Raw genomic sequence first — 27,407 nt, forward strand, 5'->3', positions numbered from 1 at the left:
TTAATTTTCCTTGGTTTTTAGGAAATTATTTCAATTATATGTTTGCAAGAGTAAAAGTTATGATTTTAAACACCAGTTGCAATATGAATTTGTGTTTGGGTTTTACAAGTAAGTTGTACTTAATGTATGCATTTTTATTTAATGAACGGTATGGTTTTTAATGTTTCCAAAGAGGTACATGGAAGGAATTTGAACAGGCTGTGCAAATCACAACAAATAAAACTAGAACTTGGTCTCTGCTAAAATGTTTCATCAAGACTATGTGAATCTGACATAATAAATCCATGTTGTTTTACTTTACCAAATTGCTATTACTTTCTTACAGCCAGAATATAAAAATATTATGACCATTCTCCTCTATGTGATAGCAAGTGCCATTTTCCTCAGGATCTCAGAGGAATTTTTCCAGTGAGTATTCTAGTATAGCCCTTTAAGTACCACCAACTCAGTGGCATACTGAATAGAAATTTTTTCTCACAGTTTTGAGGACCAAAGTTTGAGATTACACTACCAGTGGGGCAGGTTCCTGATCAGGACTCTGAAATGAATCTGCCATGTTCCTCCTAGAGCCTGGGAGTTTGTTGGCATATGTGCAAGTTCTTTGGTTCATAAAATACCACTTAAGTCTGTCATTTTATATGGCATTCCTTCATATGTGTCTATCTCTGTTCCTTAATTTCCCTTTATACAGGGGTTCACTCTAAGGACTGTTTTAGCATTATTATCTCTGTAGGGACTCTTTCTAAATAAAATCAGAGTCTGAGGTATAGAGAATCGAGACTTATCCCTTTGTTTTCTAGGTGCAAACAATAGAAACACAGTAATAACCTTTCTCGTCATGGTGGGATTTGTCATGTCAGTTTCTTACTCTCTAGACTCATATCCTGACAACCTTTGTGAAAACATGCAGAAATCACTCTCATACTGAAGTTTTCATCAGACTCATTACTTCACTTACTAGCTAACTCCTATTATTTCCTGATATACCTTATATCTTAGTGAAGTAAGTTTGTAGTTTTCTAGACAGGCTTTCTTGAGATGTTTCACTGAGTTTCTCTTGGAAATAAAAGGTAATGTAGCAATTTGTTCACGTAGAAAGCAAACATTTCTGAATAATGGGTTCTTCTCAGAGGTAATGAAGGGGTCTTGTAATTGGAATTTTGTCTCCTGGACTTGGCAGATGAGGGTCTTATCCATAGTTCTACTTTTCAGAGGCTGTCCCTGGCGGTCTCTCCTGGCAGGGTGCTCTGAGCCTGAGAAGTAGATAGCAAGCTCCCTGCAACCTTGGGAACCAAACAGCAAGCTTTGTGTAACCTTGAGTGAATTCCTGCATGCCTTGCCAGGTGGCATAGATGTTTTGCTACTGTGAAAAAAAAATTGCTTGTACCCTTTGCTTTTTAAGTGTTGTTTGCACATTCAGGAAACAGAGACTTGATCAGGAATCTGTCTTGTCTCCATTCTTTGAGTCTCTGTCCCCCAATTTCCACTCCCTCTTTCAGGTGGACCCTGTTCAACTAGCCCGCAGGACGGGCCAGTTGGCGCCCGAACAGGGACCTTGAAATCGAGGGGCAAAAGTGAGAAACACTGGTTTTTGGAGCTACAGATGCCTAAGTAAAAAAAAAAGAGCTTTGTGACAACCGCCCATTGCACAGAGAAAGACAAGGTGGGCAGGCAGCGCATTCATGGGGCAGAGCAGTAGCAGGGAGTTATTTATGAGGACTTTAAAGTCAATGCTACTAAACAAGAGGAATTGGGAGAAACATTCTTATCCCCTTTAGTTTGTAAATGAAGTTTGTCTTCACAGTTGAAGTTACTTAAATCTAGAAACTTGGGAGAGGGTAGGGAAAAGATTGCAAGAATAATATGCTACTAATGGTCCTGAAAAAGTACCTGTTATAACTTTTTCTCTGTGGACTCTAATTAGAGATGTGCTGGATCCTAGGCATGAGGGTGATAAAATGAAAAATTTTATCTCACAAGCTAAATTGTTGCTTGGAAAAATTAGAATAGCCAAACAGGGAGAAAAAAAAGTACTTCGAGGACAACAAGATGGTGGAGCCAGGAGAACAGGGAGTCTGAGGAGCAGGACAACATTTCCTGTACACCGACCAAGAGACTGAACTCTGGGCCCTAAAACAATGGTGATCGTGTTTCCCAAGTGAGAGGAAACCCCCACGGTGTGGGAATCAGTTGGGACCACTCTCAGGTCACCCAGCCAGAACCCGGAAGAGATCCCGGGTCGCATAGGCACTAGGTCCCCAGACCAGAGCCACATGCCTGCGTGTCCTGATCACCTTCCCAGGTTGATTGGTGGGCACAGAAAAACACCACAGACCGGGAGTCCCTGTAGCGAGAGAATCCACAAGGAAGGGAGGAAACGGTTCTGACTTAGGTTACCCAGTCTATCCCTGGAAAAACTCTCAAAGACCAGCAGGTGGGAGCCACCATCACTGAGCTGTGCTCCAGACACAGGCACAGTTTCTGTGCTCCAGCTATCTGGCACAGACTGAGCTGTGTGCCCCAGGGCAAAAAAGAGACTGAGAGCCCCTGTCGCGAGAGAATCCACAGAGAAGGAAACTGTACTGACTTAAATCATCCAGTCCTGCCCTGGAAAAAGTCTCACAGACCAGCTGGTCTGAGCCGCCATCACTGAACTGGGCTCCAGCAGCAGGCACAAACAGTTGCTACGCGCCGGCTCTCCAACTGTGTGCCCCAGGGCAACAAAGACTGGGAGTCAATGTCAGGAGAAATCCTCACAGGTAGCTAAGCAAAGAGGACAAACTTAGGCCACCCAGTATATCCCTGGAATAGGTCCCACAGACTGGCCCAACCCAGGGACCTGCTGTGCACCAGATAGCCAGCTGTTACCAGGAAAGTGGTACCCCCATACTACAGATTACCACTTGGAACTGGGACACAGAGCCCCAACCTCAGACCTACAAAAGCCCGGAATCCCTGAGATCAAATCCCAGACATGGCTCCAAGGGACAACTAATTATCCCTAACAAAACTGACCAAACCACAGGACACACAGGTCACAGCAGCACATCATTAAATTTACAGCAAGAAACCCAGAAGCAGGGCAGCTGTCTTCAGGATTTCCCTGGGTGAGAGGAGAACCCTCTTGACTAACAAATACCACAGTTACCACTCAGGTCTCTATCCCTGAGGAGAACAGCAGAAACTCCTGAAAAATGCCAGCCATCCAGTGACTATCACCAAAAAGCTGAGAAGACTTCCTTCAAGAAAAATCAGCTTTCTGCCAAGGGGATTCTCTCCACCACAAGATCCCCAGGAACCACCAGAAACTAACCCCAAACATATAAGATAGCCCAATGGGTAGAGGCCAGCATAAAAACTCAACCAACAAAAGACAGAGTAATATGGCATCTCCAGAACCCAGTTATCCAGGGGCAAGTAGCCCTGGACACCCCAGCATAACTGAAATCTAAGAAGATGACCTAACAACTTTCCTCATGAAGATGCTAACACAGGAAACAAATAAAATACGTAAAGACCTAGAGGAAGATAAACTCAAAAAGAATATGGCCATCTGTAAAGAAATAGAGGAAGTTACAGCCAAACAGTATATGGCATTTAGAAAGGAAATGCTTAAATCACTGAATGAAATAAAAGAAAAAAAGGTTTGTTCAAACAAACAGCTGAAAGGTTTGATGGAAAAACAGGACAACAGAGTCAGACAGGTGAAGGAAATCAACAAAATGGCTCAAGATCTAAAAATAGAATTGGAAAAATTAAAGAAAACACAAATGGAGGAAATTGCTTGGTGAAAAAATTTAGGGAAGAAAACAGGAACAGCAGAGGTTAGCATAACCAATAGACTATAAGAGATGGAAGAAAGAATCACAGGTGTGGAAGATACAATGGAAGAAATAGATGTATCTGTCAAAGAAAATGTTAAATCTAAAAAATTCCTGACACAGACCGTCCAAGAAATTCAAGACATCATAAAAAGGCAAAACATAATAATAATAGGAATAGAAGAAAAAGAAGATTCCCTGCTCCAAGGCCCAGAAAATATCTTCAACAAAATCATTGGGGGTTGGGGATTTAGCTCAGTGGTAGAGCGCTTGCCTAGCAAGCGCAAAGCCATGGGTTCAGTCCTCAGCTGTGGAAAAAAAAAAAAAAAAGACGAAATCATTGCAGAAAATTCCCCCAACTTAATGGAGAGGCCAATAAGAATACAAGAGGTCTACAGAACACTCAATAAATTAGACCAGAAAGGAAAATCCTCCCTCCACATAATAATCAAAACAGTAAATATACAGAACAAACAAAAGATACTAAAAGCTGCAAGGGAAAAAGGCCAAGTAACATATAATGGCAAACCCACTAGAATCACACCTGACTTCTCAACAGAGACTATGAAAGCCAGAAGGGCCTGGACTGATATCATGCACACCCTAAGAGAACACAGATGTCAGCCCAGGTTACTATACCCAGCAAAATTCTCAGTCCTCATAGACGGAGAAAATAAGATATTCAATAACAAAAACAAATTTCAACAATACCTGCACACAAATCCATCGTTACAGAAGACACTAGAAGGGAAAATACAACCCAAGAAAACTAGCTACTTTCAAGGAAACACAGGAAATAATTAACTTCTCTACAGTAAAACAAAAAGCAACCAAGCATACAACCTTATGACAGCACCCAATATCAAAATCAAAGGATCTAACAGCCACTGGTCATTAATCTCTCTCAATATCAATGGACTCAACTCTCCAATAAAAAGACACAGACTAACAGAATGGATGCATAAACAAAACCCAGCAATCCTGTTGCATAGAAGAAACATACCTAAGTCACAAGGAGAGACATTCACCTCAGGATAAAGGGTTGGAAGACGACTTTCGAAGAAAATGGACCCAAGAAGCAAGCAGGAGTAGCCATTCTAATATCTGATAAAATAGACTTTCAACCAAAATTAATAAAAAGAGATGGGGAAGGACACTTCATACACATCAAGGAAAAATTCCACCAAGAAGACATCACAATCTTGAACATCTATTCCCCAAATACAAGGGCACCCACATTTGTAAAAGAAACATTAATAAAACTTAAACCACATGTAGATCCCCACACATTAATAGTGGGAGACTTCAACACCCCACTCTCAACAAAGGACAGATCAACAAAACAGAAATTAAACAAAGAAACAATGTGTCTGACAGAGGTCAGGAATCAAATGGACCTAACAGACATTTATAGAACATTACACCCAAACACAAAAAATTTTAACCTCTTCTCAGCACCTCATGGAACCTTCTCCAGAATAGAACACATAGTTGGTCACAAAACAAGCCTCAAGAGATACAACAAGATTGAAATAATCCCTTGTATCCTGTCTGATCACCATGGAATAAAGCTGGACCTCAACAACAGAAATAGCAAAAAGCATACACACACATGGAAACTGAACAACTTGCTACTAAATGACAGCTGGGTCAGGGAAGAAATAAAGAAAGAAATTAAATTCTTTCTAGAACACAATGAAAATGAAGACACAACATACCCAAACTTGTGGGACACAATGAAAGCAGTGCTAAGAGGAAAGTTCATAACACTAAGTGCCTTCAAGAAGAAAATCGAGACAGCTCATTCAAACAAATTAATGGCTCACTTAAAAACCTTAGAAAAAGAAGAAGCAGACACACCAAAAAGGAGTAGATGGCTGGAAATAATCAAACACAGGGCTGAAATCAATAAATTAGAAACAAACAAAACAATTCAAAAAATCAATGAAACCAAGAGCTGGTTCTTTGAGAAAATCAACAAGATAGACAAACCCTTGGCCAAGCTAACTAAAAGGCAGAGAGACACCATCCAAATCAACAAAATCAGAAATGAAATAGGGGACATAACCACAGATACAGAGGAAATCCAAATAATCATTAGGAATGAATTCAAAAGTCTATATGCCATAAAATTTGAAAATCTAAATGAAATGGACAATTATCTTGATCGACTTAACCCACCAAAGCTGAGTCAGGAACAGGTAATCAATTAAATAGCCCTATATCCCCCAATGAAAGAGAAGCAGTCATCTAAAGTCTCCCATTCAATAAAAGTCCAGGACCAGATTGTTTCAGCGCAGAATTCTACCAGACCTTCAAAGAAGGGCTTACTCCAGTTCTCTTCAAAATATTCCACAAAATAGAAACAGAAGGAACACTACCAAACTCAATTTATGGAGCCACAGGCACCTTGGTACCTAAACCTCACAATGACCCAACAGAGAAAGAGAATTTCAGGCCAATCTCCCTTATGAACATTGATGCAAAAATACTCAACAAAATAGTTGCAAACTAAATACAAGAACACATCAAAGATATCATCCACTATGACCAAGTAGGCTTCATCCCAGGTATGCAGGTTGTGGTTCAATATAGAGAAATCCATCAATGTCATCCACCATATTAACAACCTGAAAGAAAAAAAAAACACATGATAATCTCCCTAGATGCTGAAAAAGCATTTGACAAAATCCAATATCCATTCATGTTTAAAGTATTGGCGAGATCAGGTATACAAGGCACATATCTAAAGGTGATATATAGCAAACCTATAGCCAACATCAAATGAACGGAGAGAAACATAAAGCAATCACACTGAAATCAGGGACAAAACAAGGCTGTCCACTCACTCTATATCTATTCAAGATAGTTCAGGAAGTCCTTGCTAGAGCAATAAGACAGTTGAAGGAGGTCAAAGGGATACAAATTGGAAAGGAATAAGTCAAAGTATCACTATTTGCAGAAGAAATGATAGTATACCTGAGTGACCCCAAAAACTCTACCAGGGAACACCTACAGCTGATAAACACCTTCAGCAAAGTGGCCAGATATAAAATTAAATAAAAGAAATCAGTAGCCCTCCTGTATACAAAAGACAAAAGGGCTGCGAATGAAATCAGGGAAACAACACCCTTCACAATAGCCACAAATGACATAAACTACCTTGGAGTAATCTTAACCAAGCAAGTCAAAGACTTGTATGGAAAAAAAAAATTAAGTCTCTGAAGAAAGAAATAGAAGAAGATATCAGAAGATGGAAAGATCTCCCATGCTCATGGCTTGGCAGGATTAATATAGTAACAATGGCCATCTTACCAAAAGCAATCTACAGATTCAATGCAATTCCCATCAAATTACCAACACAATTCTTTACAGACCTAGAAAGAAAAATTCTCAACTTTGTATGAAATAACAAGAAACCCAGAATTGCTAAAAAATCCTCTACAATAAAGGATCTTCTGTAGGCATTTCCATCCCTGATCTTAAGCTGTACTATAGAACAACAGTTACAAAAACTGCATGGTACTGGCATAGAAACAAAATGGTCAATTAATGGAAACAAACAGAGTACCTAGAAATAAACCCACACACTTATGGACAACTGATCTTTGACAAAGATGCCAAAATCATGCAATGGAAGAAAGATAGCATCTTCAACAAATGGTGCTGGTCTAACTGAATGTCTATATGTAAAAAAATAAAAATAGATCCATACATATCTCCCTGCACTTAACTGAATTCCAAGTGGATCAAAGACCTCAACATAAAACCGACACATTAAATTGGTTAGAAAAAAAAAAAGTGGTGAATAAACTTGAACTCATTGGCACAGGAGACAACTTCCTGAACAGAACACCAACATCACAGGCTCTAAGAACAACAATCAATAAATGGGACCTCATGAAATTGAAAATCTTTTGTAAAGCAAAAAGCACCATCATCAAAACAAAACCACTGCCTACAGACTGGGAAAGAATCTTCACCAACCCTTTATCTGACAGAGGGCTAATATCCACTATATATAAAGAACTAAAGAAGCTGAAAAACAGCAAACCAAGTAATCCAATTGAAAAAATGGGGAACAGAGTTAAACAGAGAAGTCTCTGTAGAGGAATATTGAATGCAGAGAAACACTTAAAGAAATACTCAGCGCCATTAGCAATTAGGGAAATGCAAATCAAAACTACTCTGAGATTTCACCTTACACCCATCAGAATGGCCAAGATAAAAATCTCAAGTGACAACACATTCTGGAGAGTTGTGGAGAAAGGGGAACCCTCCTCCACTGCTGGTGGCAATGTTAACTTGTACAACCACTCTGGAAATCAATCTGGTGCTTTCTCAGACAACTAGGAATAATGCTTCCTCAAGATCCAGCCATAGCACTCCTATGTAAATATCCAAAAGGGGCTCAAGTACACAATAAAGACATTTGCTCAACCATGTTTGTAGCAGCTTTATTTGTAATAGCCAGAAGCTGGAAACAGCCCAGATGCCTCTCAAGTGAAGAATTGATGCAGAAATTGTGGTACCTCTATACAATGGAGTATTACTCTGCAATGAAAAATAAGGAAATCATGAAATTTGCAGGTAAATGGTGGGACCTGGAAAGGATCATCCTGAGTGAGCTGTCCCAGAAGCTGGAAGACACACAGGGTATATACTCACTCATAGAGACATATAACATAGGATAATCCTACTAAAACCTGCACATGTAAAGAAACTAATCAAGAGGGAGGACCCTGACTAAAACGCTCAATCGCCATCCAGAAAGGCAAAGAGGATAGACATCAGAAGAAGAAAACAGGAAACAAGCTAGGAACCTGCCACAGAGGGCTTCTGAAAGGCTCTGCCCTGCAGACTATCTAAGTAGACACTGTGACTTATGGTCAACTGTTGGGCAAAGTGCAGGGAATCTTATGTAAGAAGTTGGAAATAGGAAGATCTGGAGAGGACAGGATCCCCACAAGGAGAGCAACAGAACCAGAAAAATTTGAACACAGCAGTCTTCCCAGAAACTCATACTCCAACCAAGTACCATGCATGGAGATAACCTAGAACCCCTGCACTGATGTAGTCCATGGCAGTGTAGTGTCCAAGTGGGTTACATAGTAATGGGAAGAGTGACTGCCTCTGACATAATCTGATAGGCCTGTTCTTTGATCACCTCCCCCTGAGGGGAATGCAGCCTTACCAGGCCACAGAAGATGACAATGCCCCCATTCCTGATGTGATCTGAGAGATTAAGATCAGAAGGAAGGAGAGGAGTACCTCCCCTATCAGTGGACTTGGGGAGGGGCATGCGTGAAGAAGGTGGAGGGAGGGTGGGACCAGGAAGGCAAGGAGGGAGGTGCTTATGGGGGGATACAATGTGAATAAACTGTAATTAATAAATAAAATTACTTCTAAGTTTATTTTAAACGTTCATAAAGGAGTTCAAACAGATTTGTGTAATTTGAGAGCAGAAAATAATTTAAGAGCTAGATAGTGAGGATGAAACAGAGTCAGAGGAAGAAACTGCCAAGTCTCATAATTCAGACTAGCTGCCTATGTCCTTTGCCCCATGGCTTTCTCTCCCACCTGTGCAGGAGAAACTGGACTACTGCAGGAAGATATTACTGTTCTCTTAGAGAAAGTTTAATTAGAAAGGGAACAAGTTCAGTTATTAAGGGAATTAGAGAAATTAAAATTAAAATAATAATAATAATATTAATAATAGCAAGATGGCGACTAGCACACAGCTTCTGAACTGTGGAAGAGCTGAACGTCTGAGTTGGTGAGTGGAAGGATCTCTGAACCCAGGAAAACAATGGTGAGGCTTTCTAAACAACAGGGAACATCATATGAAATGAATACTTTGGTCTCGTGTCACCCAGGAACTTGATTGGGGAAGGAGAGAAACAATCCTTTGATCTCCTGGCACTCCCCTTTCCCAGACCTCCCTCTTCCTTTGCACAGTGGACTCATCGCGATTCTCAGCACATACCTAACTGCCTGGGGTCTGCAGTGGCTGAGGCTGAGCTCCTAGCCCTTTAGTGACAACTGCCAGCGGTACCAGTCTTGAAGTCCCAGACTTGCAGGGCAGCACTATCCTCCCAGGGCCCAGGTTGGCTAGCCGCCATACTGGCTCCACAGGATAGCTATCACTGACGGTAAGGCTCTTCCAACCCCACAGTGACAGAGAATACACTATATACTCACCAAAACCAGGCATAAACATCATACAAACTAGGCACAACAGGCGCTGGGCCTTCCAAGCTTGGAGAGCACAGTGGAGAGCCCCCAGGACTTCCCAGAAAGTATCTGGACTGGCAACCGAGTCTGAGGCTACAGTGGGACTTCCTAACCTGGCAGCGGAGCAGTACTGAGTTGGAGGGGCACATCAACCCTCCAGCTTAAGATCAACCAGGGCCAAACCAGAGAACAGAGAGCCTGGTTACCCTGATCTCTGCTGATGTGACCACCTTGAGATCTCCAGCTGCAGCGGGACCTCCTAACCTGGCAGTGGCAGCAGCACTGAGCTGGCAGAGCACACCAAACAAGCAGGGACAAACCAGAGAGCAGAGAGCTCGGATACCCTGATCCCTGCCAAGTGACGTGCCCAAGACTGAGTACACCCTTGAGAATCTGCAGAGCCCCAGATCCGGGGCCTTCTAAAACAGAAGTCAGGCATCGAACCCCTCCCACCCACATACACACTTTGGGAAACAGAGGGTCACTTGGGACATTGAAGCCCCTGCTCTGTGGGTCCAATTGAGGAGTTAAGGCAGTTAATACCAGAAATTGTGCCGTGACCATCACTAGCGCCTGCTACATATACAGTGTAGAGTCCATCCCACACACTCAAGGGTTCAACATTATCTATCACTCTGTCCCCCGAGACACACTTCCATGCACACTTACACACACACACACACACACACACACACAAATGTAGAGAAACACACATACACGTGCATGCCTGCATTTGCCCAGTTTGTGCCTGCATACTTTTCTCCCACACTGTATAGCTAGTCTTCAGCACACACTGAGGACACGGGACCTCTTTTACCTTCCTGAAGAACTCTAAAGACACCAAAGAGAGACAATATCAGTCTGAACTGCAGAACCCAAAAACAAACAGGGAAGGTTTCAGATAAGCCAATGGCCAGGGGTAGGTGAAAGAACACATCCAACATAAATCAAGACATCATGACTTCACCAGCAACCCCCCAAATTGACAGATACTCCACTCCAACAGAAGCACAGGAAAATGACTTTAAAGCTATGCTTACCCAACTATTTGAGGCTCATAAAGAGTAAACAAACAAATCTCTCAGAACAATAACCATGCAAATTCAGTCAGCTAAAGATGAAATGAACAAATCTTTCAAAGACTTGGCCAGTCAATTGGAAGTAAAGAAAGAAGAAATAGACAAAATTCTTAAAGAAACACAGGCAAACATAGCCGAACAAATAGAGGCACAAGTAGAGATAAAATGAGTGGCATATAGAAAGGAAATGAACAAAAAAATAGAGACTATCATAGAGAGACAGGAATCCACATTCAAACAGATGAAGGAAATGGTGCAAGGCATGAAAACAGAATTAGATTCAATAAAGAAAACACAAACTGAGAAAACCCTGCAGCTGGAGAACTTGGAGAAAAGATCAGGAACCACAAAGTTACGTAAGCATCACCAACAGAATACAAGATATGGAAGAGAGAATCTCTGGACCTGAAGATGCACTCATAGAAATTGATATTTATCTCAAAGAAAAAGTAAAATCAGAAAAGTCCCAAACACAAAATATCCAAGAAATCAAGGACACCATGAAAAAACAAACTCTAAGAATAATAGGGATTGATGAAATAGAAGACACCAGGCTCCAAGGTCCAGAAAATATTTTCAAGAAAATCATTTATGTAAGAAGTGGGAAATAGTAAGAGCTGGAGAGGACAGGAATTTCACAAGGAGAACAACAGAACAAGAAAATTTGAACACAGGGAACTTCCCAGAGACTCATATTCCAACCGAGGACTATTCATGGAGATAACCTAGAACTCCTGCACAGATGTAGCCCTTGGCAGTTCAGTGTCCAAGTGAGTTTCATATTAATGGGAAGAGGGACTGCCTCTGACATAATCTGATTGGCCTGCTCTTTGACCACCTCCCTCTGAGGGGGGAGCAGCTTTACCAGGCCACAAAAGATGACAATGCAGCCACTTCTGATGAGAACTGATAGACTAAGATCAGAAAGAAGGAGAGGAGAACCACCCCTCTCAGTGGTCTTGGGGAAGGGCATGCATGCAGAAAGGGGAGGGAGGGTGGTATTGGGAGGGGAGGAGGGAGAGGTTTATGGGGGATACAAAATGAATAAAGCGCAATTAATAAAAGTTAAATAAAAAAGAAAATCATAAAAGAAAATTTTCCCAATTTAAAGAAAGAGATGTCCATAAATATACAAGAGGCCTAAAATACAACAAATAGAATAGACCAGAAAAGAAACACATCATGTCACATCATAGTCAAAACACTAAATCTACAGAACAAAGAAAAGATATTAAATGCAGCAAGGGAAAAAGGTCAAGTAACATATGAAGGTAGAACTATCAGAATCACACCGTAATTCTCATTAGCAACTATGAAAGTCAGAAGAGCCTGGACAAGTGTCATGGAGACTCTAAGAAATCACAAATGTCAACCCAGACTACTATACCCTGCAAAGCTTTCAATCAACATAGATGGGGAAAACACTATATTCCATGACAAAACTAAATTTATGCAATATCTACACAGCAAACCAGCCCTACAGAAGATACAGAAGATACAGAAGATTGGATTGGAAAACTCCAATCGAATGAAAACAACTTCATCCAAGAAAACATGGTACACAGATAATATACCAACAAAAAAGGAAAAGAAAACAAGCAATGAAACACAGTAAGACCATTGACTCCAATACAAAAGAAACTAACATTTATTGGTCATTATTATCTATCAACATTGGACTCAACTCTCCAATAAAAACACACAGACTAACAGAATGAGTGCAAAAACAGAATCCAAAATTCTGCTGCATCCAAGAAATGCACCTCTGCAACAAAGATAAACATTACCTCAGAATAAAGGGTTGGAAAAAAATGTCTTTCAAGCACACAGACCCAGAAAACAAGCTGGGGTAGCTATCCTAAAATCTAATAAAATAAACTTTCAACCAAAATTAATCAAAAAAGGTGATGAGGGGCACTACATTCTCATCAAAGGAAAAATCCACCAAGAGGACATCACAATTCTGAACATCTATGCCCTAAATACAAGAGCACCTACATTCATAAACGAAACATTACTAAAACTGAAATCAAACATTGATCCCAACACCTTGATAGTGGGAGACTTGAACACCCCACTTTCACCAAGGGACAGATCATCTAGACAGAAACCTAATAAGGAAATAAAGGCACTTACAGAGGTCCTAAAGCAAATGGAACTAATAGATGTCTATAGAACTTTCCACCCAAACTCAAAAGAGTATACCTTCTTTTCAGCACTTCATGGAACCTTCTCCAAAATAGACCATATAGTTGGTCACAAACTAAGCCTCAAAAGATACAGGAAGATTGAAATGATCCCCTGCATACTATCTGACCAAGATGGACTAAAGCTACACCTCAACAACAATGGAATTAGAAGAAAGCCTACAAACATATGGAAACTGAACAACTTGCTGCTCAATGAAAGCTGGGTTAAGGAAAAAATAAAGAAAGAAATTAAAAACTTGCTAGAATTCAATGAAAATGAAGGTAAAACATACCATAATTTATGGGACACAATGAAGGCAGTGCTCAGAGGAATAAGTAAGTGCCTTCAAGAAGAAATTTGTGACATCACATACAAGCAACTTAATGGTCAACTGAAAGTCCTAGAAAAAAAAGAAGCAAACGCACCTAAGAGGAGCAGAAGGCTGGAAATAATCAAACTCGGGGCAGAAATCAATCAATTAGAAACAAATAAAACTATTAGAAGCAATGAAACCAAGAGCTGGTTCTTTGAGAAAATCAGCAAGATAGACAAACCTTTAGCCAAACTAACTAAAAGACAGAGAAACTATCCAAATCAGCAAAATCAGAAATGAAAAGGGGGACATAACTACAGACACTGAGGAAAACCAAACAATCATTAGATCTTACTACAAAAGACTATATGACACAAATTCCAAAATCTAAAAGAAATGGACAATTTTCTAGATAGAATCCATCTACCAAAATTAAGTCAAGATCAGGGAGAAAGACTGAATAGTCCTATATCCCCCAAGGAAATAGAAGCAGTCATCAACACTCTCCCTTCCAAAAAAAGCCCTGGGCCAGATGGATTTAGTGCAGAATTCTACCAGTCCTTCAAGGAAGTGCTAACTCCAATTCTCTCTAAACTATTTCACAAAATAGAAACAGAGGAACATTACCACACTCATACTATGAAGCCACAGTCATCTTGATACCTAAACCACAAAAAGACCCAACAGAAAAAGTGAACTTCAGACCTATCTCGCTTATGAACATTGATGCAAAAATGCTCAATAAAATACTGGCAAACCAAATTCATGAACACATCACAAGATATCATCCAACATGACCAAGTAGGCTTCAATCCATGCATGCAAGGGTGGTTTAACATAGAGAAATCCATCAATGTAATCCAACACATAAACCAACTGAAGGAGAAAAACCACATGATCATCTCCTTAGATGCTGAAAAAGCATTTGACAAAACCCAACACCCATTCATGTTTAAAGTCTTGGAGAGATCAGGGATACAAGGCACATACCTAAACATAGTAAAGGCAATATACAGCAAGACTATAGCCAACATCAGACTCAATGGAGAGAAACTTAAATCTAACCACTGAAATCAGGGACAAAACAAGGCTGCCCACCCATACTACTTGAAGTCCTAGCTAGAGCAATAAAACAACTAAAGGAGATAAAGGGGATACAAATTGGAAATAAAGAGGTCAAAGTGTCACTATTTACAGACGATATGATAGTATATATGAATGAACCCAAAAATTCAACCAGAGAACTCCTTCAGCTGATAAACACCTTCAGCAAAATGGCTTGATAAAAAATCAACTCATGAAAATCAGAAGCCCTTCTGTATACCAAAGACAAAAGAGCAGAGAAAGAAATCAGGGAAACAACACCCTTCACAATAGCCACTATTAACATAAAATACCTTGGGGTGACTCTAACCAAGCAAGTGATCAACCTGTTTAAAAAAATTTTAAGTCTCTGAAGAAAGAAATTGAAGAAAATATCAAAAGATGGAAAGATCATGGATTGGTAGGATTAACAAAGAGAAAATGGCCATCCTGCCAAAAGCATTCTACAGATTCAATGCAATTCCCATCAAATTACCAACTCAGTTCTTACAGACCTTGAAGAAAGATTCTCAGCTTCATATGGGGGAACAAAAGACCCAGAATCTCCAAAACGTTTCTGTACAACAACGGATCATCTGGAAGTATCACTATCCCCTATCTCAAGCTGTACTACAGAGCAATAGTAATAAAAATTGCATGGTACTGGCATAGAAACAGAAAAGAAGATCAATGAAAGCGAAAATAAACCCAAAAATATACCCACACCCCTATGAATACTTGATTTTCGACAAAGAAGCCAAAACCATTCAATGGAAAAAAGACAACATCTTCACCAAAAGATGCTGGTCCAACTGGATGTCTACATGCAGAAAAATGAAAAGAGACCATATCTATCACCGAGCACAAAACCAAAGTCCAAGTGGATGAAAGACCTCAACATAAAACCAGATGCTCTAAATCAGTTAGAAAAAAAAGTGGGGAACAGCCTAGAACTCTTTGGCACAGGAGACACATTCCTGAACAGAACAGCAACAGCACAGGATATAAGAACAACAATCTATAAATGGAACCTCATAAAACTGAAAAGCTTCTGTAAAGCAAAAGACGCTGTCATCAGAACAAAGCAACAGCTTATAGACTGGGAAAGTATCTTCACCAACCCTATATCTGGCAGAGGGCTGATATCCAGCATATACAAAGAACTAAAGAAGGTGAAAAGCATAAATCAAGTAATCCAATTAAAATATGGGGTACGGAGCTAAACAGAGACTTCTCTGTAGAGGAATACAGAATGGCAGAGAAATACTTAAAGAGATGCTCAATATCCTTAGCCATCAGGGAGATGCAAATCAAAAAGACCCTGAGATTTCACCTTACACCCATAAGAATGGCTAAGATCAAAAACTCAAGTGACAACACTTGCTGGAGAGGTTGTGGAGAAAGGGAACGCTCCTCCATTGCTGGTGGGAATGTAAACTGGTACAACCACTTTGGAAGTCAATCTGGCACTTTCTCAGACATTTAGGAATAGTGCTTCCTCATGACTCAGCAATACTACTCCTAGGCATATATGCAAAATTTGCTGAAGTACACAACAAGGACATTTGCTCAACTATATTTGTAGCAGCTTTATTTGTAATAGCCAGAACCTGGAAACAACCCAGATGTCTATCAACAGAGGAATGGATACGGAAATTGTGGTATTTTTACACAATGGAATACTACTCAGCAACCAAAAACGAGGAAATCATGAAATTTGCAGGCAAATGTTGGGATCTAGAAAGGATCATTCTGAGTGAGCTATCCCAGAAGGAGCAAGACACAAATGGTATATACTCACTCATATAGTCCTATAAGACATGATAAACATAATGAAATCTATACACCTAAATAAGATAAATAAGAAAGAGGACCTGGGGTAAGATGATCAATCCTCACTTAGAAAGACAAATGGGAGGTGCATTGGACATAAGAGAAAACAAATAACAGGACAGGAGCCTACCGCAGAGGGTGGAAAGAAAAGGAGCTCCACAAGGACTAAATATATCTGGGCACAGGGGTCTTTTCTGAAACTGATACTCCACTAAGGACCATGTATGATATAACCTAGAACCTCTGTGCGGATGATACCTGTGGTAGCTCAGTAACCAACTGGTTTACCATGGGAAGGGGATCGGAGACTATTTCTGACAGGAACTCAATGGCAGGCTCTTTGACCTCCCCACCACCCAAGGGAGGAACAGTCCTGCTAGGCCACAGAGAAGGACTTTATAGCCAGTTCTGAAGATACCTGATAAAAAAGGATCACATGAAAGGGGAAGAGGCCCTCCCCAATCAGTGGACTTGGAAAGGGGCAGGGAGGAGATGAGGAAGAGAAGGAGGGTTTGGGGAAGGAATGAGGGAGCAGGTACAGCTGGGATACAGAGTTAAAAATGTAACTAATAATAAAAAAAATAAAATAAATAGCCTTGAAAAAAAATAAAAATAAAACTGATATTTTTGTATTTTAAAGGTCTAGCTATCTTGTCACTATGGTAATGTGGAAAATCAAGTCACTACTTTCCCTTATGTTGCTAGTATAAGATTTGCTAAAGTGTTCTCTTTCTTGACACTTGAATAAAAAATAATCACTGCTGATTTCCTTATGGAGTCTTCCCCCGTCCATTCCCATACCAAATCAGTATGAAAAAGCATTTCATCTGTCAGTAGAGGAACATAAACAGTAGATTTAACCAAATTATATCCCTCAATAAATTCAACATGGTGCTTATAACATACACCTGCTGTGATAAGCTCAGACTAAAGGCTGACATCACATGACACAGAAATATCTACAACAGAGTTTTTTGAGAATCTTCTGCTTTCTGTGTTTCCTGAACGTTGGTTATTTCCAGGAGTCATTCAAATTGTAAATAGCTATGAATTCATACACAGGGTGCAATAAATAAGTAAATAACTAGATACATAAATTTTCTTTCCATTTTTCTCTCAAATTACTACAATTTAAGCAAGGACAAATTTCAAATCTCCCTAGTAAACATTTGAAAAGTGTGAGTTGCCAGATAAGAACTGGCATGCAAAATAACATGAACACTTCATTTCTGACCCTTTCTGATGTACTGCTAGTGACAGAGATGACTTATTCAATAAAAAGGAGAATGCAGAATCTTTTTTATCAAAATCATTTTGGGCTTTTTACTGATATCGTTTTATCTCTCACTTTCCATCAGAAACCACCATGAATCTCTTCCAGGCTTTCTTCAGGGCATTTTTCATATCCTTATTTCTAAAAGTGCAAATAATAAAATTGAACAAGGGAGTTAGAATGTTGTAAAATATCGCCACCATTTTATCAGAGGAGAAAGCAGAGGGCTAGGTGTGCATATACAAATAAGCATGGGACAAAGAACAAAATCACAACTGCAATGTGGAACCCACAGGTAGAGACAGTTTTCCATTGCCCTTCACAACTGTAGGCTTTCAGAGAGCACAGGATGACACCTTAGGATACAAGCAAAATAGAAAAGATTATTATGCAGATAGACCCACTCTCGGCAACCACCAAAAGGCTGAAGCTATGTGTATTAGTTCAGGCAAGTTTCAGTAATGGGAATAAATCACAAATGAAGTGATCAATGACATTGAGTCCATAGAAGTGTAACTTGCAAAGCAAAAATAATTTGCATGATAAAATGAAGAATCCTCCTGTCTATTCTATCTCCGTCTGTGTGTCACAGACTTTCCCGTTCATGATGGAAAGATACTACAAGGGCTTACAAGTTGCTACATAGTGGCCATAGGCCATGGCTGTCAATACAATCATTTCTACTGCTGCAAGGGAGTGTTCAGCAAAGAGCTGCATCATGCATCCTTCAAAGGAGATAGGTTTCTTCTCATATAGGGAGTACACAAGCTTTGGTATGGTGACTGAAGAGAAGAATGCATCCACTAGGGACAAGAATGCCAAGAAGGAGTACATGGAACAATCTATAAGTCCTGGGCTACAGACAGTAGTCACCACAATTATCATGTTGCCCCCAACAGTTGCAATGTAGACAAACAAAAATACAATAAAAAGTATTTTCTAGACTTTAGAAAATATATTTCTAGACTGTGAAAGTCCAAGGAATATGAACTCTGTTAGAAAACTCTGGTTTTGCATAATTTTAAGGAGAATGTACAAGCAACTGTGCTTATGTATTCAGGATTATTAGAGAAAATGTTTTAAATAAGTAAATATTATCATCAAAAAGCTGGGGTAGTAAACAAAATTTTCTTGGGTGGAACTGAAAAAAACAAATGCATTTTTCCCAAGACATGTTTATACAATGAACACTAATTGAATTTTGTGTTTGTGTACATGTATATGTACAATTATAGAAAGACAAATATGTAGACAGATAGATGATAGGCATATACATAGGCAGATAGATAGATAGATAGATAGATAGATAGATAGATAGATAGACAGATAAATAGTTTTACTAATAAGTAGAGTTCATAAATTATAAAGAGTATCACAGTATGAGTTGGAAGGGAGAGGGATGTAAGGAAGAGAATTAATGTAAACATAGTGTTCATGTATAATTTTTTTAACAAAAAAAATCATTTTCTATCACCAGTATTCAAAAATCATGCATAATTAAAATGCTGGCTATTTTTACTCCACAAAGCATCCGCATGTGTTTTGACAGTGAATTGCTGACTTGTTTTCTCTAGTGGCGTCCTGAAGCAGAAAAACCCAAAAAGCATTGTGAAACCATTTACATACTACACATGCAGAGAAAACACTTTGTGTTAACCATTTTTCTAATCTTCTTGGAACAAAGTACAGATAAATAGTTTTCAATGTCTGATCAGAACACTTACCTACCAACAGAAAAAAGACAAAATGTACTGTAGAATGCAATTGAAAACGCTCTTCATATTTCAGATTTCAAATTGTCTTGACCATCGTGAAGTTAATTGGAATGTCAGATGAGTTAATTTATCATTAAAAATTATAAAGACCTACTGGAAAAATTCTAATATGTATGTTCCAGTTGTTGAGATTTCCTTTTAATTCATCAATTTAAATTCTGACCAGAACACAATATAATGCCTGTTGTCATGGAAAGCGAAAGAATACAAGTTAAGCAGCTGCTTAGAACTTAGGTAACGAGGAGCTGTTTCTGTAGTATATTATATCTATTTTCTTGGTGAAAATCTTAGTAAGTGGCATTAAATTTAAACTAACAAAAGATGCTTAACCCGCTATTTTAACACAGACTCTCTGGTTCTAAAGTACAAGAGCTTTTCTTCGGGATGAGCAGAGAAGGAAAGTAATTCATCTTTTCAGACAAGAAGTGCAGAGTAGTGGTGGTCTTTCCACACCCTGCTTCCAGATATAAAAGTCAAATCATTTTATTACTTTGCTGATTTGTGACTGAGCTATGTTGAACAAGCTAACAGAAGAAATGGTTGAGAATTAGAAGTCAGTGCTCCAATCAGCCTCAGGTACAAATTAACCACAGTCACATAAAGAAGTGTAACTCTAAGTTGAAAAAGAAGTGTAACAGTAAGTTGAAAATGATTTAGTGTCTTGAAACATTATAAGTATCAAAGATTTATTCATTGTTTTCCATGTTGATACAAGCCAAATTCCTCAAGATATATGATTTGAAATTCATAAGACTTTCTTATAACAATGATGCTTATAAATAGCTTACCTGCTCAAAGGCAAGGTTTGTAAAAAACATCAAATGCGAATACTACCTACACTAAAATGTCCTTAACGATTCTAGTTATAATTCATCCCTTTAAAATAACAGATAGTTTTTCCATAAGAGCACCAGATAAGTATTTCAGCTCTTGAATTCATTTTCTACAAGCAGATACTACACTAACTGTTTCTGAGTCCTCTCTTGTGTGGACAACTGAAATACATTGGCAGCTGCCATCTCTTCTCTTGCCTTCTCCCAGAGCCTCTGTGCTTAAAGGCCCTGTACCCTGGGGTGACAGAGACATCTTCTATAGTGTGTGCATGCTTATTTTCTTTCACGCCTGCAGCTGCAGGGGTCGGTGGGGGAACTAGGTGGCAGAGATGTATGTGAACAGTCAGCCTCCTGGGTGGATTAGTACTTCCTAGTTTCCACAGAGAATTGACTACTTGGTGAGAACTTTTTCTATGACACTGTGGTTGCCATGACAACGAGGACAAGCCATTCTTTCCTGGTTACAGATGCATTTGTGAAGGATACTCACAGACTGGAGAGGTGAGATCAGTAGACAACCACAGGAATCATGTAGGTAGGTGCCTTCAGCCAACCTGAGTGACTCTGTGAGCTGAACCTCTGGGTGTGCCTTGGGAGCCTGTGTGCTTGTTCATGGGACAGGAGTTGTTGTCACTACTACTGTTTGAAGTGAAGCCCAAAGGACCCTGCCTTGTCTCTTTGTCCTCAGGTGACAACCCTTTGGTGCCAGCTTTATCACTTCAGGCCTTGAAAGCAGAGTTCCCCAACACATGTAAATTGATACCTTTTCTCTCTTTGGCGATGATTGTCACTTGTGTGCTTGACAGAATGACTGCATCTGTGTGGCAGCACCTTAATGCCTAGATAGTTGTGGTGTTTGTTGTCTTAGAGAGAAGTTGGAAGGCATTTAAGGCAGAGGTGTATCTGGGCCTCCCTTTGGGGCTGGGGTGGAGGCTTATGAGTGGGAGGTGGGTGCTGACCTGCAGTTTCATTGGAAGATTGTTTATAGGAAGTGGTGAGACCCTGGGCCTGGATATCTGCCACTGGAAGTAAGAAGGGCCTACAAAAGATAGCTGCCTCTAATACTGGCTACTAATGGCATTTGGGCAGACTGAGGCAAAACATCAGGTGTCATGAATACCCGAGGAGAGGCCAGACTTTGTTCCCACAACAGGCATTAGTATGTGTCTGTGTCTGAGACTTTACAGTGCTCTGAGTTGGGTTAAAGGAAGGAGAAGAGGACCTCCCTATCAGTGGACTTGGGGAAGGGCATGCATGAGGAAGGGGGAGGGAGGGTGGGATCAGGAGGGGAGGAGGGAGGGGCTTATGGGGGAATACAAAATGAATAAAGTGTAATTAATAGTAAAAAAATAAAATAAAATAAAAAAGAACCAGCTGGGAATTACAGAGTGTTCAGTCATGGTTTCCCCATGACCCACCAGCACATCAGGATCCCTCTGTGTATCTCTGGTCCTGTGTGTGACCAATATACACAGTACCCTTCTTGCACCCTCTCATCAGATTTCCTTTAACCCATGTGTCTGTCTTGCCACAGGAAGGGAAGCCATTGTTCCCACTTGGAGAAAATGTGAATAGACTTCACATACAGCAATTATGTGCAAGTTCTTGATCAAAGGCCTTTGGTCCCAGGGCTGAAGCATGTGCTGAGACAGGGATTTCAGTATTCTACCTCTTCTCTTTGTGCCTCTGGAAAAGAGTAGCACTGTTTTTGCCAGAAAGGTAACTATCACAGAAATTTCAGCAAACCATTGGTTGAAAGTAGTGGTCTGGAGGCAGGTGATGCCTGAAACAGTGGAGGCAGGTGGCAATAGTGATAACATTTAAGCAGTCTGTAGGAAGGGCAAGGACTTTTATATGCCCTGGAGCAACAGACATACAAAGACAGATTACACATTGGGGGTGTGGGTGCGGGAGTGTGGACTGATATGAGTGCATGCACATCTCTCTATGTCTGGGTTACAGATGATGCCTGAATAGCATGGTTTGTGGGCTTGAACACACACTTTGTATTTCCAGATATGATTTCTAACTGAAGTATGTGAGTCTGAGAATGTACTGCCTGAGGGAAGCTGAACATTGTGCAGGCCTGTGCAGTGTAAAAAGGGTGCATTTTGTAAGTATAACTCACATATCTGAGGTTTCTAAGGGCACACTATGAGTCATGGTGCCTGGATGGTGGGGACGTGTTTGGACCTGATGGTGCTCAGTCAACCTGGCCAGAGGGCCAGTTCAAGGAAGATCCAGCAGAAGACAGCCTAAGGTACCTGAGGGAGTTATATTTTCCTCTGTGTTCTCAGGAGACATCTGTGTCCCAGGGTCTAGGATTCCAAAGGAGCTGAATCAGAGGAAGCCTGCTAACCATGTTAGATGACACAGCCTCATCAGAGGAAGGGTACCTGTTGGTGATCTCTAAATTGAACTCCATACTTCCACATTTATTATTGCATCATCCAGCAGGTGTGGCCTGAGAAACATCTAGCCTCTTTTATGTAGATAGCCACTTTATGCACTGTGAGATCTGATTTGAATTCAGTAAGGCTTGGAAGGGAATGCAAGAGGAGAGATACTACACATTTACATTGTGAAAGTGGGCTAGTGTGTACCACCGCATTTCATGGATACAGGGGTAGGAAGGAAAGGACTGAGGAATTGAGGAGAATGTCATTGCTCTCCACCCCCTACTTCTGTAAGCTAAGGAATTCCTAGTATAAGATCTGGGGTCCCTATGCTCTGTATGGCCACACTCACAGAGGGAACCTGTTGTAATGTGAGTTCCCAAGAACATCTGTGTCACAGGAGCCCTAAGTTCACAGTGTTCTGCCTCACTTTGTCTCATGGTGCCCTGGTAATGTCACGAATCAAATTTGCATCCTAGAATGAGCAGTGAACATGGTTGGCATGTGAGCCCTTCACAGTTCTTCCTCTGTGTTGTAGTTCTTCTGAGCAAGCACAGCCTCTTGAGGATCAGGCATGGGTGACATGCACACTGCTGATAGGAAACTGGCTGACTCAAGGAAGAAGCTGTCAAGAGCAGATTAGCTACCACCATGAACACACACACAGAGAGGCAGAGGGATCGACAAAAATGGACAGAGAGGAGAAAAAAGGATTGAGATTACACTGAGAAGCCTAAGGGGAAAGGGCTATTGAGAGGCTCAATATGGAGGAACATGAAGAGGAGAGCTACAATACAGATGAGATTGAATATCAGGAGACCTAGGGATGGACATGTGACCATCCATATCATCAAGTACCTACTTTAATTTCCTGTCTAAGACTTTATGGATTAACATTAGGGCACAGAGATTGGAGACAGGAGAGGTCATTGGTCGTACTCTCTTGGATGAATAGTGCTCATCACAGGCAGATATGGGTGTGCAGGGTCTACCATAGGCTTGACATTGCAGCAGGAGGGTGCACAGTTCCAACAGAGACACTTGTCTCCCTGTCATGTCATATAACCCTGTTGCTTGCCATCTGAAATCACTGAGTCTTCCAATTAATTAGTAAGCATGTCTGTTTAGTGAAGAAGTACCTTCTCTTTGGGGATCTCGCCAACTGTGCCCTGTAGACACTTGATGCCATAGTGAGGTCCACAATGGAAACAGAACTAAGCTGAAAGATTGGTGGTGGGCTGGTGGGGTAGCCAGAAGCTATGAAAACAGCCATTTTCTCTTACCATGTTATGCGAATCACCATGAAGAGTTCCCCACCTCCTTGCTGCTCAACTTAGAATCACACAAGTATGGAAGGCTCATGCACTAGGTTGTCCATAGCCATCCTGGGGTTGGCAGAGCAGGACTAGCTCCATAGCAAAGAGAACAATGAGGCTTCCTTGGCAAAAGAATCCCAGGGTGGGCAAGAAAATGCACAGCCCTTTTAATGACATCCACCTCTCTGGGACAAAGTTAAACACTCCAGATTTGGGGTGGGGAACAACATTATTACAACTGTTTCCCATCTGCTCTGGACCTTTTGCATATCTTCTCCCACATCTGTAGAACAGGCTTTGTGAGCTCCCTTGATTACCCTTGCCTCACCTGACCACGTTGATGTGTCCATGCTGGCTAAAGCCTATTTATTTCCTTCCTAATGCAACTCTGCTTCCTTCTCCCACCATGCAGGGGAAGCCCACATAACCCTGAGGGAAGTCAGCTCCAGCTCCTCCACCAGAATCTGGAAGGAGGCCAGTAGCACAGGCAAGAGAGCCTGGCCAGAGACAACTGCCAGGCAGTCACTGTGCCCACCATAACCAAGGTGCTCATCCTGTAGTGATCAGCACAGACCCACAGTACTGTCATCATGAACTCTGCAGAGTATGTGCTGTGTGGCTGGAAGGGTCAGCTGTGGCCTGCAAGGGTGTTGTCCAGACCCAGGACATCAGCCCATAGTAAGAGGAGAGGGGCACCTTTCCTGGAGGTGCAAATCTTGCCTATAGGGGAGAAGACAAGAGTGAGGAGCACCAAAGCAAGGCCACTAACCAAGTCTGAAATTGTGAACCTTGCCTCCATGGCAGGGCAGGAGTCACAGGGCAATGGCTCACCAAAGCAGACCAGAGCATACAGAAGAGCCCTCAAGGTGGCTCTCGATATCCTGGGGGAGGGAGGCTGTTTGCAAGGTGGAAGGAAAGGTGGCCAAAGAACCAGCACAAGAACAGCTCCTCAAAAGGTTCCAAAAGAGCAGGCCAACTCCAAACGACGTCCTCGCTTTCGGCTGCGTGTGCGCCTGTGCTTCCAAAAGCAAAACCAGAAAGGCCAAGAGCTCTCCCAGAGGAGTCCTGGAAAGCAGCGACAACCCCTGGGTCCTGCGTTGCCAATGGGCTCACAGAAAGTGCCCACAGTGAAAGGTGGAAAAGCCCAGGCACACACTGCTGTTGGGCCTCCACACTTTGAGATGAAACAGAATGTCCTAAGAGGCCTCAGAGTACGACTACGTCACCCAACGCCTGAAGGAAATTCTGGTGGTAATGCATGGAGGAAAAAGCTGAAGACCTCCAAGCCCACATCTTTGACTGCCCCGGCCTCCACACAGAGTGTCCAGGCTAAGAAAGAGCAGCAGGTTGCCTCTGGGTCACTGAGGTGCATCTGGTCCTCGCCCAAAGCCCTCAAGCAACAAGCACGTTTTGCTGACATACACACCCAGGCTACTGGAGTCCAAAGGAAGACTGCCATCCCTGAGAACAAGGAGGACCATGGCCCGGGCACCCTGAAACCAGCTGCAAACTGGGCATCGGCAGCTTGCATGCCTCCAGTCCAGAGGTTGCGAAGATCTTTCCGCATTGCTAGCAGGAAAAGGAAGATCCATGTGCTGAGTCCACATTGTAGGGTGCCAGAACAGGAACCTTGTGCTCACTCAAAGGTGACTAAGACCAGGTTCAAGAACCGGGGTTCCAATATTCAAGAAGCAGGCCAAGCTGCCAAGGTGGCTTCTGCCCAGCAACAGAATACCATTGAACGAGGAATGTTGGTCTGGTTCAAATTTCAAGACCTTCCTTTCTGGCCAGCAGTGGTAAAGAGTGTCAGCCAAAATGACAAGATGGCGAGGGTGCTGTTGATGGAAGCTAACATGCAGTTTGAGCACAAGGGTGTCTGTGTCCCTCTCCAGAAGTTGAAACACCTGGACTGTGGAGAAAAAATATCACTCATAAGAAGAGCCAGCAGAGTGTACAGCCAGGGCATCAGCTGGTGCCTCACAGTGATCGACCACTACAGAGAGGGCCTGGCCAGTGGCGGCTACCTGGGCTCCTTTATGGACTATTATACCGCCCAAGTCAGTTACCCGCTAAGGAGGGCCGTCCAGCAAGGAGACCTGCACATTGATTTCCCTAAGGTGAGCTATGTAGACCTGGAAGATTGGGAAGAGGAGACTGCCCCGGGTGGGAAAGGGCCCCTCAAGAAACTTCTGCCTGACCGTATGAGGGCTGCTTGGGACAGAGCCAACCAGAAGCTCGTGGACTTCATAGTGAAGAGAAAGGGGGCCGACCAGCACCTGCGGGAGATTGTGCAGGGCAGAAAACCGTCCAGGTGGGTGGACAATCTTTGGAAATCAAGGGGGGAAGTCGTCTGTATTGAGACCTACCTGGAGGATGATGACCAGTTGCATCTTGTGGCCAGGCATTTGCAAGAAATATGCAAGGAAGCAGATGAGGCTCTGCTCTCCCTGACTAGAGGAGATAAAGTGCGGTTTACCATGGAGGTTCTTCTTCCAGAAGCAATCATCTGCTCCATCGCTGCCCTGGATGAGCTCAGCTACAAAGAAGCAGAAGAGAAGTACCTGCATGGCCCACCAGTGCACTACCGTGAGAAAGAGCTCTTTGAAAAGAACCTCTTAAAGGCAGCCCGGAAGAGGTCAGCAGCCAGTACTTGGGCTGCCAGGGCCCCTCATGCACCCATTCCTTAGAAGGGTGCTCACTGCTATGAGCCATCACCCCTGCAACTCCCAAGAGAGGAGACCGGAAGCAACTCCAAAGAGGAACATCTGGGAGACTGTGGGGTGTACTTTGGGCACTGAGACAACAGCTCGCTGAGTGTTTCTTTCCCCACCTTGAAATAAACATTTTCTTTACTGCTTGACAGTGCAGATGTCTAGATGGGCTGTACAGACAGACAGATTCTGTTAGCTTCAGGCCAGGCCAGCCCTCTTTGGCCTGTGCCTAGGTGTGCCCATGTCCTGTGGTTGCACCTCCCTAGAACCTTTCCAGCGCTGAGTGGAGCATTGGCTAGCTAGACATAGCCTTGCCCTCTCTGCAGTTTCCCCACATACCCAGCCAGCACATCATGTTCCTGACGACACCCTGTCTCTGACTTCCCCACAATTCCTGTCCTTGTTTCTCTAGGGTGCTATGGATGGGGCCACCTTAGCTTCCACTAATTTCTCCATTGCTCCCTTCTTCACTCACTCACAATGAAGAAAAGGAACAGACATGTGTACTGAGGCAGTTGGTTTAAGTCAGAGAAAGGAAGTGAATGTGATC

The 27,407-nt window shown here is 41.8% G+C and overlaps 1 protein-coding gene across 1 annotated transcript; it reads left to right on the plus strand.

The window, feature by feature from the left end:
* The first annotated feature begins 24,736 nt into the window (after positions 1-24,736).
* On the plus strand, positions 24,737-26,833 carry LOC132649905 (PWWP domain-containing DNA repair factor 4-like). Its single transcript, XM_060374689.1, has one exon. The coding sequence runs from the start codon at positions 24,737-24,739 to the stop codon at positions 26,831-26,833; it is 2,097 nt and encodes a 698-aa protein (XP_060230672.1).
* The last annotated feature ends 574 nt before the right edge of the window (positions 26,834-27,407 follow it).

The sequence above is a fragment of the Meriones unguiculatus genome, chromosome X (genome assembly GCF_030254825.1).
Source record: "Meriones unguiculatus strain TT.TT164.6M chromosome X, Bangor_MerUng_6.1, whole genome shotgun sequence".
Taxonomy (NCBI): Eukaryota; Metazoa; Chordata; class Mammalia; order Rodentia; family Muridae; genus Meriones; species Meriones unguiculatus.